This window comes from Catharus ustulatus, chromosome 2 (assembly GCF_009819885.2).
Source record: "Catharus ustulatus isolate bCatUst1 chromosome 2, bCatUst1.pri.v2, whole genome shotgun sequence".
Taxonomy (NCBI): Eukaryota; Metazoa; Chordata; class Aves; order Passeriformes; family Turdidae; genus Catharus; species Catharus ustulatus.
This window is the reverse complement of record NC_046222.1, coordinates 111,291,104-111,306,135: the sequence shown is the minus strand read 5'-3', so window position 1 is coordinate 111,306,135 and position 15,032 is coordinate 111,291,104. Positions and strand designations below refer to the sequence as shown.

The 15,032-nt window shown below is 40.7% G+C and overlaps 1 protein-coding gene across 1 annotated transcript in view; it reads right to left on the bottom strand.

Moving 5' to 3' along the window:
* PDK3 (pyruvate dehydrogenase kinase 3) overlaps nucleotides 1–14,660 on the bottom strand; it is a 51,861-nt gene extending 37,201 nt beyond the window's left edge. The window contains exon 1 of the mRNA XM_033052766.2: nucleotides 14,456–14,660. Within this exon, the coding sequence (XP_032908657.1) occupies nucleotides 14,456–14,561 (106 nt within the window). The 5' untranslated portion in view covers nucleotides 14,562–14,660. The remainder of the gene's footprint in view (nucleotides 1–14,455) is intronic.
* Nucleotides 14,661–15,032: the final 372 nt, after the last annotated feature.

Below are 15,032 nucleotides of genomic sequence, written 5' to 3'. Positions count from 1 at the left end.
TACTGTACACTAAGCTAGTTGATTCTGTCTCTGAAATGAGATTAGACTGAACACAGCCTAACATTCTTTGAAGACCTAATTCTCTCATGACCCAAGAGGAAAGTGATCACCTATTTTGTTAAAGCAGTGCAAATTTGCACAGGGAAGCAAGCAAACAGTGGAAACTCTGAAGCAAATCAGGTTGCAAAAACACAGCATAGACTGCATAAATTAAGCTATACAATAATAGCTACTTTGACAGAAAAATGTCAATGAAAAGATATTTGTGAAGGAACTAATCCTCAAGTTATTACTATTGCATGCATAGCTAGCACAAAAAGTGAAAGAAATGTCAAGTGTCACCATGGGTTTAAAAAAAGCAACTGTTTAATAAATGTTCTACCTGCTTCAATCTTCTAAACAATCTTACCTGACTGGGCTCATCAGTTACCCTATATAAAAATCACACAGAAAATCTTATTTGTGGTCTCCTCTCTGCCACTTGCAAACCTTCAGCTCAAAACTAGCACCAAAGAGAAATAATGATGTCAAAACAGTCTTGAGACTATTTTGTTTAAAAACAAGTCAATGTAATGGACTGACAACAGATACAGCCTTCAACATAGTGAAAATAAGAAAATATGTCAGTCAAAGATCTAAGCAGCACTCTCCTGACCTTACATTCAGCTCAGGTCAGTGAAGAATATTCTATGGACAACCTTCAGTGCAGCAAGCCTTACACATGACAGACACAAGGTTTGTAAAAATACCGTGGGAGCAGTACTTGTACAAACACTGCTGCATCTGGAACAGTCACTGTTCATGAGAGTGAATATTGGTGGATTCGCTCATGCATTAAAATACAATACACCTGAAGAATGATGTGACTGCCACAACACAAGTTTAAGTTGAAAATATAAGTAAACTTACACACTAAAATTTAAAAAGAAGTTCACCCAGAAGATGATATTTAATATTAAATCTGTTTTTTCAGACATGAAAGTGTTACATGTTTTCACCAAAAATGAATCATGGCATTTATTCAACCAGACAGGTATCAGAGGGAGAAAACAACTTAAGAAAAATATCTCAGTAAAACATGACCCAGAACCTTTGAGGTAGCACAGGTCACAAAAGCAGACTTGAATGCATTAGAACTTCTAAATGTAATGCTATCAGAAAGGACAGGATGAAAAGTGGAATGTTTTGGGAGTAACATCTATGTTACTACTGGTGGACCTTTCATTCAAAGGGAACTCAGGGAACACAGTTCTCTCAGTTTTCTCTACTACTCTCCTTTCTCCTCTCTGGATTCAACTCTTCTCTAACATTTACTCATCTCTTCTGTTTCCCACTTTTACCTTTCACAGTGCTAAGAAATAGAAAACAAATTAGACAACTCTTACAAAGCTTCACTTAAACAAAGCTTTTGTTCTGATTCCTGCAACAAGAGGCACAAACAATGCAGAGGCTTTTCACACACATGCAGGCAGGCACTGATCCACTTCTGGCAAATTCTACAAACTACCAGAGCAATAGTGTACCATCCAAGATTCACGTTACAAAAGGGTTAGCTCCATACAGAAGGTTCTACACAAACCTCCACTTTGCTGCAGAGGAGGGCAGAAATGCAGAGTGAGACCATGAACTCTGGCTCTCAGCTCAGCTGCCAGATTCCCACATTCATGAGTACCTGCTTGAGGACAGACTCCAGCCACAGTCCTTCACAAGGATGGTCAAAGTCACCTAGTTCAAAAACCTAATACAATTGCCACATCCCCAGGTTGTCACTGGACTGCCAAGGTCACGTTATAAAAGCATCAGTAGTTTCTAAATATTAACTCATCTGTCAGAGGAGGCAGGGAAAGAAGAAACAAAGCACTCTTCAGTCTTTGCACTGCAGGCAGAGGTTCAGTTCTCTCCATTAACTGCGTACTGAACAGCAGAGACAGACACTGTATTACTTTAAGACTCAAAAACAAAGTCCCACCTGTTGTATACCAGAGACAAGGGACTTCATCCAGAACCCATAAAAACAAGATCAGAAACTACTACTGTTGCTTTTAGATAGGGCAAAATTAAGGAAGAAAGACAGGAAAGCAGGAGTGATCAACCATATCTACTGTCCTCTCTTGAGCTTCCAGAATGTTTCATAGCTCCTGTATAGGCAAACAAAACAAAGTGAAGCAGAAGGATCAATAAATCTTCAAAAGAATATACAAAAACATCAGTGCATCAGAGCAGACTGAGCAAAAGCTAAAACTAATAACTTGCTGCTAAAGCTAGGAAAACAGAACTTAAGAAGAATAGTTGAATTTCAGTGATTACACACCATTTCAGGAACATGGGCTATTTATTAAAAGACAAGCTATGCTTGCACAGTCCCAATAAATGTGGCTACAAAACTCAGCAAAACAAGTCTGAGTTTACAATCATTCCTATTCCCCAATGGAAATGATTATATTTTCAGCATACTCTCTAGATATTTATCTCACCAAGCACTAAAAATATCAATGGCACAAAAAGTACACAGGATTTGTTTGTTTGCTACCAGACAGGGCTTTGAAAAACCCAATGAAGATGATGAAGCAAATGGAAAAGGAACCCATAGAATACAATAGGAAATGTTGACTCTTGTTGACCCTCACTCCCTACCACAGACTGCATCTAAGAAATCTGTATTTTGAAACTGGACCTACCATGCTGTGCTACAGAATAGCAACCACAGCCTACACAGCTGTTCTGACACAGGTAACCTGCAGACTGAGGATCTGAAATTTAAGGATCCAAAACACACTACCTCAGGTACTTAGACTTTTTAGTCACCTCAGGATTAAGCTTTAGCACAAATTCCATTACTGCTCTCTAAGACTACTTCCACCAACCCTTGCAATTGTTTCAAGTGTCCTGTTTTAAGGGCATGTTTTCACTTGGCACATTAAGAGATTGTTTCTATGTCAGTACGGAAACCAGAAAAATTCCAAGTTCTAAAAAATGAAACTTGAAGAATTAAAAACAAAAAGTATTTTTAGATCTTACTGAACTATAATAAATATATCACTTTTATGAAGTCAATTAAATTCTGTCCAAAAACTACTGCCAGAAAACCAGCCTAAAGCCAGAGGAACTGAAGTCAGCAAGTAATCTTTCCCAAATACTTGTTTCTCTTCTTCAACACAAATCCCATGACTAGCTGGGCCTTTTCAGCCTAGGGAAAAGCACACCAACAGGGGTGCTTCAGTCTTCTCAATCTACATGGCTTATGTTCACAGATGAGAACTCAGTTATTACCACTGTATGGCCTTTGATTTGCACTCTGTGCCATTTCACTGCTAAGTGAAATCCAAACTAGGAAGCTCACATGTTATTTAGCTTTCCAGCTAATGCTGCAACAGTCATGTGACACAGCATATGGATAAAACAAGGGCTGAAGTACTGAAACAGTTGAGCTTAAAAAACCATTTCCAATTTATGCAATTCAAATACCACATTCAAGAACTCTTTGACTGGCAGGGCAGCTGCAATCCTCACTTTCTGCTCCCAAGGAAAATTTCAGCACAGCATTCACTCAGGAGAATACATCAGCCTATACCATTGCGTGAATGACCACACCAAATCCCATTTATAATCAAGGTCTAGACTTTCGAACTTCAGAAGCCACAAATAAATACAACTAGTCTTGAATTTGAATACAGAAAAAAAATGCTTACCTCCACTTATTTCCAAAACCCCTAATAGTGAGCTGGTTTATGTCTTGTGTGTATTAATTACCATGTTAGGGAACCACTGACACTGAGAAAAAGTCAGTTCATGTTTTCATATAAGCACAGGTCAGGAAAAAATGTCAGCAGCAGTCCTTAGCACATCAGGACAGCTCAACATGGAGTGAATAATTACATTAGCTATGAACTAATTTAATAATAAATAACAACAATATATAATTTGTCTACTCCAGTTAGCCTATGTCAAATAAATGGTGCTCTGTATGAAACTAGACTGTGCTGGAAAGCAGCTTAACTTACTGCTGATCTGGAACAGACCAACAGGAGGAATTAACAGATGCACAATACTCTGCAATCATTAATTTTAACTCCTACAGCCACAGCCTTCCTGTCACAGAAAAGACTCAAGTGAAGATACATGTGTTCCTCTCAAGAGGAATGGATTATCAGATAATCACTTGTCAGAGCTGTAAACCAGCACTGTGTACTGTTAAACAGAACAACCCAAATTAAAATAAAAGTGTGAATTTTTAAAATAGGTTTCCCTGATCTAAAACTAATGTTTAGCTGCTTACTACTCAGTTCTAACCAAGTAACTTTTTGAGTGTTTCAACACATTTGCCAAGAGACAACATAGTAATCAAAAGTATCTATAAAGTTTAATGCAGAGGCACTCAATTAGTTACCCACAGGCTGTATTATTTTTAGACACATAGACCCAAGGCCGTGTTTCCTTCGAGCAATTTGGGAGTAGGCTGAAAGTCAGGTGAATCATTTCAGCAGCAAAGCTCTGTCTCGCCATTATCACAGGCACTCCCCACAGAAAATGACAGGCAAAGAGCCAAAATGTTCTCGGGAGAAACCATGGCTCTGATGTGTGCAACCCAGACTCCCTCCCTAGCCAGGCACAAGGGGCTCCTGAAGCAGAGAAACAAAACCAAAATAATGCAGTTCTGCAGGCTGTATTAGCTCCTCTCCCACCAGCACTCCCGAGCTCCAAGCAGGGAGCAGCCAGTCCAAGTAGCACAGAGGGCACAGCAGCCCTGGCCTCACTGCCAAGGGGCTCTGGGGCTTTCCAACAGGAGACCCTGGACAAAACAAATCTTGTGTTTTGCTCTGGTGAGACAAAATTTTAAAACAAATTTAAAACTTTTGTTGTTGTTGTTGATGATGTAGAATGAGGCCTAAAGCACCAAACAAAGAAACCTTATTCCCCTTTTGATTACCACAAACTGACTAGAAAAGACTGAGCTGTCCTTCTTGGGTCTTAAAATCACCTTTTCCTCCCATAAGAAGTAAAAATCTATTTTACATTGAAGATTATAATTAGATGTTCCAAAGCCTTAACACTCTCCCTAAGCTTTCACAACTTTGACAACTTCCTTCCTAACCTTTATGAAAAACCTCCATAATACTCTCTAACCATTCCAGAAAAATACAAATCCCTGCTTTATCCTCTAGTTCCTGACAACCTGCCAAAGAAAAAGCTGTTCCAAATCCTCAGCATAAATAAAATAAACGTTTATGAGCAAAGACTCACACAGTTAAAACCAATTACATAAAAATACTGCCAATACCACATGCTCCAGTTTCCCTTCAGTCTCACTGAGGTGAAATGCATTAGACTGTTAAACATCTTGTTTCAAAACACTTTTGATAATTAACAAAGCACATTACAAAAAAGCTTAGAGGATTCCTCTATGTTAGTTATCAGAGTTTGAAGGTATTTTTGCAGTCTATAAAAATCTTTCAGAAAAGCATAAACTAGGACTCAACCAAACAAGTAGCAGTTAAAATGCAAATTTTTTTAGCAAAAAAATTTTGCCTCTCTCTCTATTCACAGTCTTAAACCTAATTCTTATAAGCACCAATTATAATTTGCACCAGCCTACTATTTTAATGAATTAAGTTGGTGAAAATATTTATAATACTGTGACACTTTTTTTGTGTTGACTTCAAACTAACAGAAAATCATTTACACAGAACAAAGAAACATGAGAGAATAAACCTTTCTATGTAAATGTGACAAAGGAAACAAGAGCCAATAAAATAGTATCTTATAACACACAAAACATCAGAAAAAAAAGAGAACTATACCTCAAGAGTCACAGTTCAGTGCTCTAATTCATTCTTTCAACCTAATATTTCCAAAAAGAAAAATCACATTTAACTGACTCCAGAAAAACACAAAATCCCAAACATTTTTAAAAGGATAAGTAGCAGCCTGTAAGATATTTCAGCAGTTTTGAGAAAAAGGTGGCTTTTAATAAAGGCCATTATATTAAGCATAACTGGTAACATGAAAAGTTGTTCTAATACAGTAACTGTGGAATTAGACAAAACAATTCTTGAATCTATGCCTGATTTGATTTATATTTATTATGATGGATTATGCTGATTTGAGTTAAAGGGGGCTGGAGACAGAGCATTCATTTTTCACAACAGTCCTGTGAAGATCAATGACTCCTAGTGAACATAGGGTATTTATGGATTGCTCTTCATCCACACCGGTGTGAGCTGGCTGCTGGAGCCAGGTTTGCTCACAGGCCCAAAGGGGCTGTGCCCTGGAGCTGTCACTGGAAGAGTTGGTGACACAGCCGTGTTTGGGCTGTGGTTGAACAGCACCTGCACAGCATCAAGGGGCTCTCTCTCTCTCCTGCCCTCAGTCCCTGCCCCAGCAAGCAGGGTTGGGGGTGGGCAACAGGCTGGATGGGGACAGAGCCAGGAGAGCTGACCTGAGCTGGACAAAGGGATGATCTATATGACATGATGCCATGCCCAGCAATAACAAACTGGTTGGCTTTGTCCCCCAAATGTCCATCACACAGTGACTGCTTCTGGCAGGTGGTGAGTGACTGTGCATCACTTGTTTCTCTTCCTCTTTGCTTTACTTCTTAAACTGTCTTGTTCTCAACCCATAAGTTTTCCCATTTTTGCCCTCCCATTTCTCTTCCCATGCCAGTGGGGGTGGAAGGAGGGGAGCAAGCACCTGGGTGGGTGCTCAGTTGCTGCATGGGGTCAACTCACCATAACACTGAACATCTGATATAACAACCTCACTTGGAAGTTATTCCATTATTTTATACATTGATTTTGTTTGTTTGCTTTTAATTAAGACTGTCACATGGGGCTGTACCAAACTTCACACAGCACCCATTGCTACTGCCTCAGTACACACCAAATTAACTTGGAAATTAGACCAGGTCAACACAATCTATTGTCCTTTTACTACCTTATTATCTCTTGGTGCTTATCTATGTATTACCTCATTATTAGCTCCATCTCTTTTTCAGCTACTTCAGTCAACCTGATTTAACTCTAAAGTCCTCCTCTTCCTTCTCCCTGAAAGACAAGCAGTGTATTTTCCGACTTCCAAAACCCTGGGGTCATCTCCATTTGTTATTTCCATTTGAGCCCATAAGCATGAGCTGTGCTGCACCAGGCCACACACATCTGCAGAAGAAAGTGTTCAGCTACTCAAAACACACAGAACAGAACTAATCTACTTCCACTGGAACCCAGTAAGCCAAGAGGATCTAGACATATTTCAGCTTATCTAAAATTTGGGTCAGGGGAGTTGTGATTTCTTTTATGTTTCTGGATACAATTAATCTTTTTCTGAAGACCAAAGCAAAGATTAATTCAACAGTCTTTATCATTAGGTACTTACTTTCATCAAGAAAATGTTTCACTTCAGCATTCTCCCCAATTACTATAAATTATCTCAACATCTTTTTATCTGCTTTTCTATCCCATGACTTTTTACCTCGGCTGTTATTTGTACTGCAACCCAAGACAGATGTCCTTGCTTCCAGCTTTCATATGTTTTTGAATCAACAGTATTTCTGGAAATTGTAACACTGCTCTACTGCTTTCTTTTCTTTTGTCTGCATCAGAATTGTTCTTTCTCAAATTGACATATCATCTTATACTCCTCCTTATGTCTTACGAGAGACCCTATCAGCCTGTTTTCTTGGCATGCAAAAGTTATGCTATTTTTAAATCACTGGTTTCCATTCCAGAGAAGGAATGTTACCAAATTTATGTTCATTTTAATCAAAATTTAATTTCAGATTTTCAAGTGCCTCCTTATTAGTTTAAATCTACTCTGAAGAAGGCATTTCAACAATTTCCACCAGTTGCTAGAAGAAAAGCATGTCCCAAACATTCTTAGATCTTCAAGAGCTACAAATCCTATATTTTTGTCCCTCTCGAAGAAGCTTCCCAAGCCCTCAAATTCTGTCAAGCAGCATTTTCCATTGCTTCTGCTACTTGCTAAAAAGAAATAAGCCCACTGACATTGTTCATTGTTTCATGCAGATAGGGAGTTCTTGTCCTCTCTTACCCAAGACATTCAGCTGTGTGCTTACACACCATACCATCTTCAGGAAACAGAAAAAAAAGCTCAAGCATGCAGACATGTCTATGTGCAGGGAAAGATCATTCCCTTCCCAGCATCCCAAGGCAGAGGACTGCACAGCTCCTCTGATCAGTCCACGGGAAAACAGAACCCAGACCAAGAAATTTTCTGCTGTTTTGGGAAACAAAACCCACACATTTCCATCAGCTGAAGGATGCTCACTTGTAGACTACTTGCCTATGCTTACAGGCAAGAGTGGCCAGCCAAACCACCTTATGAGGAAGAAAAAAAATTACCTTGGTGGTCCAGTTGGAATTTGTACTATAACTATACTAAAATGCTGAATTCAGAACATATAAAGTCTCAATTATTCACAGAAATCAAGTACTCCTTTATTGAATAAACAGCCTGTAAAATATACAGATAATTCTGTAAATGAAATGCATCACAATCTAGTATTACACAGCACACCCACACACAAATATCTCTATCATATCACAGTTCAAGAGCGACAGCTGAACAAAGTTACCTAACCACAATGACTCTTCCAGACCTTCAAAACAATCAATATTAGGCCTTATAAAACCCTTCAATATTATATATAGTATTGGAACATCACTGCCTGCCAGCAACTGGCAGTTGTCAACAGGAACAGGTTATAAATAATACTTGCATCAAAAAGGCTTCCAGCTTACTTGCTGTGCCCAATCAAAGAAAAGCCCTTCTAATGTTCTGAAATGCAAACTTTATTCATGCCCAGATCTAGGGAATGAAGGACTGGACATGGAAAAGTGGTAACTGCAAAAGAATTCAAGAACAAAACAATCCAGCTTGCACATCCAGCTGTCACTGGTAGCCTTCCTTTCAAGGTAAAAACTAAACAGCAGTAAATCAATTTTATTCCAGTGCTCCACAAAACTCCTAAAGAGATTCTATTTAAAGCTCTGAACAACATATTTGAAGAACAATACCAAAAATTCTGGAAAAGCCACAAAAGTTAATTCCATGTATTTTCATGAGGTTGCTGTTCATTTCATGTATTTATCTTTATAAAATCAAGAAAGGTAACTCCACTACAATGTACACATACCACACAGTAAAAATATTCCAGGCATCAAAGGATCCCAACCTACCAACAAAAGCTCTAATGAAACTGCAGGATGGAAGCTGAAGCCAGTCAGATGAAAATAAAAGACAGTTATGTCTGACTAGCATTCATCTTCCTGATCCCACTCAGTGGTTAGCATACCAATGGTTAACATTCGTGCTCAAAGGCCATTTTTGTTTTGAAGATGTATTTAAATAAACAATGCACAGAGACAAGTAGAAAAAGCACAGCTGCCACCAATAAATAGCAGGTAATTATATAATACCTTTCAGCCCTTAACTTTACAAGTGCTATAGATGCACAGTCTCTCCACTAATGTTCTATTAAAAAAAAAAAAAGAAGAAATCTTCCAGTATCTTTTTGTGTAGAAAAATCTTCCAACAGCCATCTTCTACAAGAAGATTAATAATGATATTTGGAGACATAAGGCAGGTTTTGATCTCTGCTTTCCTACCCCCACATGTTGTTGTTCAAATTGTATCTGCCAGCTACCTCTCCCAGTGGCTGGCTTTCAATTCAGATCCATGCCTCTACCAACAAGGCAACATGAAGCATAAACACTCTTACAAAACTCCAATCTAATATTGCACCTACAAATGGCAGCAACCAACAGCAGTGCTGATACCTGGTTTGCTCTTTATATCATTTTGGAAGAGGCCTACAAGTTTCCCCAAAACAGGTAAGTTTAATAGGTACCACAAACTAAACAATTTCATACCAAAAATTGTATTTTAAAAATGAGAAGGATCTATTGATCATTTTTTTCCTCCAGATATGCCCCAGGGCACAACAGTTCCATGCACTCATTGTGATTATCTGCTGCATGCTCAGCTGTTCTCAGTACAGTAAAATTACTAAATTACAACCTTTGTGATATTTTTCAATGCCACTAACTGCAGCAGTCACCACAAATATTTTGATTATAACCTACAAAATCAGGATCTCCTAAGTCACATTCCACAAGAATTCACTGTGATTCATGATCTTCTGTCTTCAGCACAAGCACAGTTTTTTTATCCAAACTCATCAGTAACTCTGTGGTACATGAACACTAATACATGACATGCTCAAAGAGCTAACAAAAACAAGTTTAACCCCTTAGGTACATAGTTCATCCAAAGCATTTCATTTGAAACATGAAACAAAAAGGGCTAGAATATAGGTAGGTACAATTGGCCAAGACAGCTTCAGTAGTAAACAAGCCCCAAAAGCAGATGGTTCATGTTTCTGACAAAACACACCTCACACTCAGGGCTCAGACACTTGGTCAGCTGAGCAGCAGCAACGAGAGGATTACATGAGTACAGTACACACTCACAACACAGCACCAGCACAGCTTCAAATGACTCTTTCATGCACCATCAAAGGATTACACCATTTATACTTCACTCGTCTCTTCATTTGTGCTTAATTACATGTAACCTTTGCAGTACAACCATTCATTTGACAAAACATTTGTCAGTAACTTTACAACTGAGGTACCTCGACGTGAGCAAGCAGCTGTGTGGAGCTTGCCAGCTGGGGCAGGGTTCAGCACTCGTGCAGCTCTCCCAGGCTGGCTCACGCCAAGGACAGGCTGCAGTGCAGGCACCAGGAGCTCACGTCTCTGGGTGTCTTTTTTAAATGCTGACACACTCCTAGAAAAGCAACTCTACTTTCCTCAAACAGACAAGTTATTACTTCCCCAGGCAAGGGATTGATTATCCATGTGTGTGGCTGCTGATTAGGTACTAGGTATCTTGGATTAACCTGTCACTGTCTAAGGCCCACCTTAAAAGCTGAAGCAAGACTAAATTGAGATGCTCCATCAACATGAATCTCCAGAGTGGGCATTTTTTTCTCAAACAGTCTACCCCCAAAACGTACAAAGATCCATGGACGTGAATGTTAGATGAGATCTCTAAATACAAGTTCATTTCAGGAAAGATATTTTAGCAATTAATTTAGTCTGGGTCATTAAGGTATGCCTGCACCTTTGGTAAATCTACCAAAACAATTTCCAGAGGAACTACATAGGTGAATCCAATTGTTAGATTTTGTATTTTTTTCCAGAGCAGAATAATCATGGAGGTCTGGATAAGCCTGGAGTGACATACTAGCATTAAACAAGGTCAAAATTTGTTTATATTGAAACTCACTTACAGAAGGTCATTCTTTTGCAAAGGAATGAGATTGCACAAGAACCTTGGGAAATTCACTTTGTAACAAAAGAAACTGCCTGGACAGAGTTCAGAAGTGTGCAAATAGAAAGTGTACACACAGGAAGAAAGAAAAGAGCTGCACAGAGTAAATGCTCAGATTGACACAGAGGTCCCAAGCTCACAGCACAGTCACCTCTGACACACTCATGGCAGCTACAAAGACAGCTGCAAGCTCAACAGAACACGGACACAAACAGGACTCAGCTACAAAAACAAGCGAGTGCCACGCTTTAACTACAGCCTCCTGGTTTGCTTCAAGGTTTTTAGTACTTGCAAGCTACTTTAAACAAACTGTCTCTTTTAGTAGTTAATATAGCTAAATTAAGCAGAGAAAGTTTTAAAATAAACGTGATTAATTTATATCACTGGAAAGGAACAGAGGCTCTATAACCTCACTGTGCACACAACTGTGTTCCATACAACCCACACTGCTAGTCAGTAATTAACAAAAGCCCAAGCCGTACCTCAATATACATTGCCACCAACCATCTTTGAAGAGACTCTTCAGCTCACAAGAAATGCGAAGTTTCTCTGCCCAAGCTCACCAGAATTTTACAAATTTGTAAGTCAACTTAGTCTAAACCAACAAAACCAGTATAAAATCAACATAAGGAACACACTGTAGTTTCACTATTGTCAGAAATTAAGTCGAAAAACTTTCTTCACAAAAATCCGAACCACAGTATGCGCAAATTCCATATGAGAAATGTACATCACACAACAAAATCAGACAGCCATGAGAGGCTTATTCACACATCTCCTTTGTGCTTACTCTTCTCCAACATTTGTTGAAAATTCAGTTATGTTTTTGTAAAACAAGCACTACATTCACATAGCTCAATTAAAAAGACCATTTATTTTGAAGTGAGACACTGAATAGTCTCTGTAAGTGACCACAAAACAGTGTCTCAGTGTCTTCTTCCCATCAAATATTCTAACAAATGAGCAAACACAACTGAACTTCACCTTGAGTATCATGCTCCTTATGCCTGGCATATTTGCTCTCTTGAATACTTTTGTCCTGTGGCACCAGCGAATTCTTTTTTGGCTAACTCAGATGTAAGTAACACAGATATAAGTTCCCTGACATGGTGCATATTGTCCAGGCCTTCCACGCCTCAAGTGGGAAAACTTCTGCACTATTACTTACCTTTATATGTAAATTCTTCCTCCAGGCCTATGAAGACTCCATCTGAACTTGAAATTACCCAAAGCTGTAAACATTTAGGATTGCAAAAGTTAAGTAACTACATTGGGTTTAATCCATTTGCTTAAACTGCTGTAATTTTCCTACTTGAGTTTTCCCAAATAAATACAGGCACTAAAGAGTAAGTAAGTGGAGATGTTAAGTGGCCCATAAAACTTATTAAGATCAAGGTGATAGGTTTAGCAAGGTTGATACAACATAAACCTACTAATTTTAGAAACTCCTGGTGACCTTCCAAGACTAAACCATAGACTTTTTTTTTCTTCAGAGGTTTTAAATGTCAACGATTAGATAGCTTCCCATCAGTCTTAAGACATGAAGACCCTTAAATACACAGCCACACACAGGGAAGATTCCAATGACACATCCAGTGACAAATGGAGCATGAGTAAAGAATAAGACTGGCCAGGCTGTAACCATCCTGTTCTCACTCTGTTAATTTCCAGTAACATAAGCCAGGCTTAAAATTGTAAAATAAAACTATTTCTTCTGGAGAATCACAAGACCATAAAGTAATACAGGTACTATAATGTTAAAACCAATGCAGCATTATGAAAAGGCTGCCATAGAAGATGTCCAAAGGCAAACAGTAATGCAGGGCAACATGGAACTGTAGAAATCCTTACCAAAAAGCAAAGTTTTGTCCAAACATCCAAGGCATTAAAGCAAATCCCGAAATCTTTAAGTGTCCTTAGTCACAACCAAAGAGGCTCACAAACACCAACACTTTCCCAGCAATAATTTACAAACCCAACTTTCAAACAGGCAATTTGTTTAGTGCCAGGGTTAAAATACAGATATTCTAAGTTTCAGGCCATTGTCCTTGCCAGTAAAGAAAGACACAGTGTAAGAAGCACCAATGCTAGATAAGAAGCCCAGCAGCAAAGAGAGGGATGGGGAAGAGGTAACAAACTCAGGTGAGTGGAGACCAGAGAAAGAAAAAGAAAGCACAGCTTCTAGTCAGGTTCTCCTTTAAGTGGGGACAACGGGTTTTGGTTGTTGTTTTTTCAAATAGTATAAAATCCTGTTTCACTGAGACGATATACCAAGCCCATTACTGGCTTTCTGTACTTCCAGCATTCTTTCACTAATCCCATTGCCATAATTGTGCAATTGTATCCACATTTAATCACTTTATAACTGAACGCTACCTCATTTTTGTCCTTTTGTACCCCTACTGTAAGAGTGAAGGAACACTCTGTTAAGCTTCACGATGTTACACACAGCCTTTACATTCATTCTACTAGCAATATTTGTATGATAATAAAATCTCAACAACTCTCGTGTCAGAGAGCAAGAGTCAAATAATCTCCAATACAGATATGGGTTTATCGTTATCTAGTTGGAAGTATGTTTTTTAACATCAATACAAGCCACTCCTGACTTCCTTCCAGGGCTTCTGAAAAGAAAAATGCTATTTATCATCAGCAACATTTCCTGAAGTGCTCCTGAATTTTACACAAACAGGCCTCCTATGCAACTGCGTTAGGAGTTCCTGCCCGAGCTTTAAGTAAGCCGATCACTGCATGGCAGATTTCCATTTTCACGCTCACGACCATTAACCGCACAATACCTCATGTTGGAGCCCTTATTTTGAATCACATCCCCATGGCAGCCGTGCCAGGGGACAAGGCAAGGAGAGGCATCCCGCCTCTCCCGGCGAGGTGAGCAGCGGCTGTTTGCTGCCTACCGGCTGCCCGCACCGCGCCCGGCCCGGGGCTGTCAGCGCGGGGCCTGCGGGGCCGGGCCCGGCCGCGCTCCCCGTGCGGGCCAGGAGCCGCGGCCGAGGACCGGGGCCTGCGCGCCGGCGCCGCCGCCGCTCCCCGGGAGAGCCGCGGCGACCCCCACACCCCCTCACCCCGCGGCCCCCGCACTCACCGAAGTCGAGGAACTGCTTGATGGAGAGGGGCGAGGGGGAGAAGCGCGAGTAGTACTCGATCTGCTTGGGGATGGGGTTCTTGAGCAGCGCTCCGCACAGCCGCATGGCGCGGCCCGCCCGCCTCCGCTGCGCTCCCGCCGGCGGCGGCTCCTGCCCGGGCGCGGCCGCTCCGCGCTGCCCGTCGCGCTCCGCGGCCCGGCCCGGCCCGGCGGGAGGGGCGAGCGCCGGCCCGCTCCGCGCACGCGCACGTCGGCGCGCGGGGATGGGGCGGGGCGGGCGCGAGGGGAGCGGGAGCGGAGCGGAGCGCGGCGCTGAGGGCAGAGACGGGAATGCGGGGGAGCCCTTGGGTCATAAGGACTGCCCTCAGCCAGGTGGGAAAGGACCTCCGGGGTCAAGGAGTCCAGCCTGCGACCGAACACCTCCGTGTGTGTCACCCACACCACGGCGCTGAGTGGCACCTCCAGTCTTTCCTTAAACGCCTCCAAGGACGGTGATTCCACCACCGTGTTTTCCACAAAAATGGGATTCATGACCTGCTGTGTGACAAGCCGATAATTATACTCTCTGTTTTCAGAG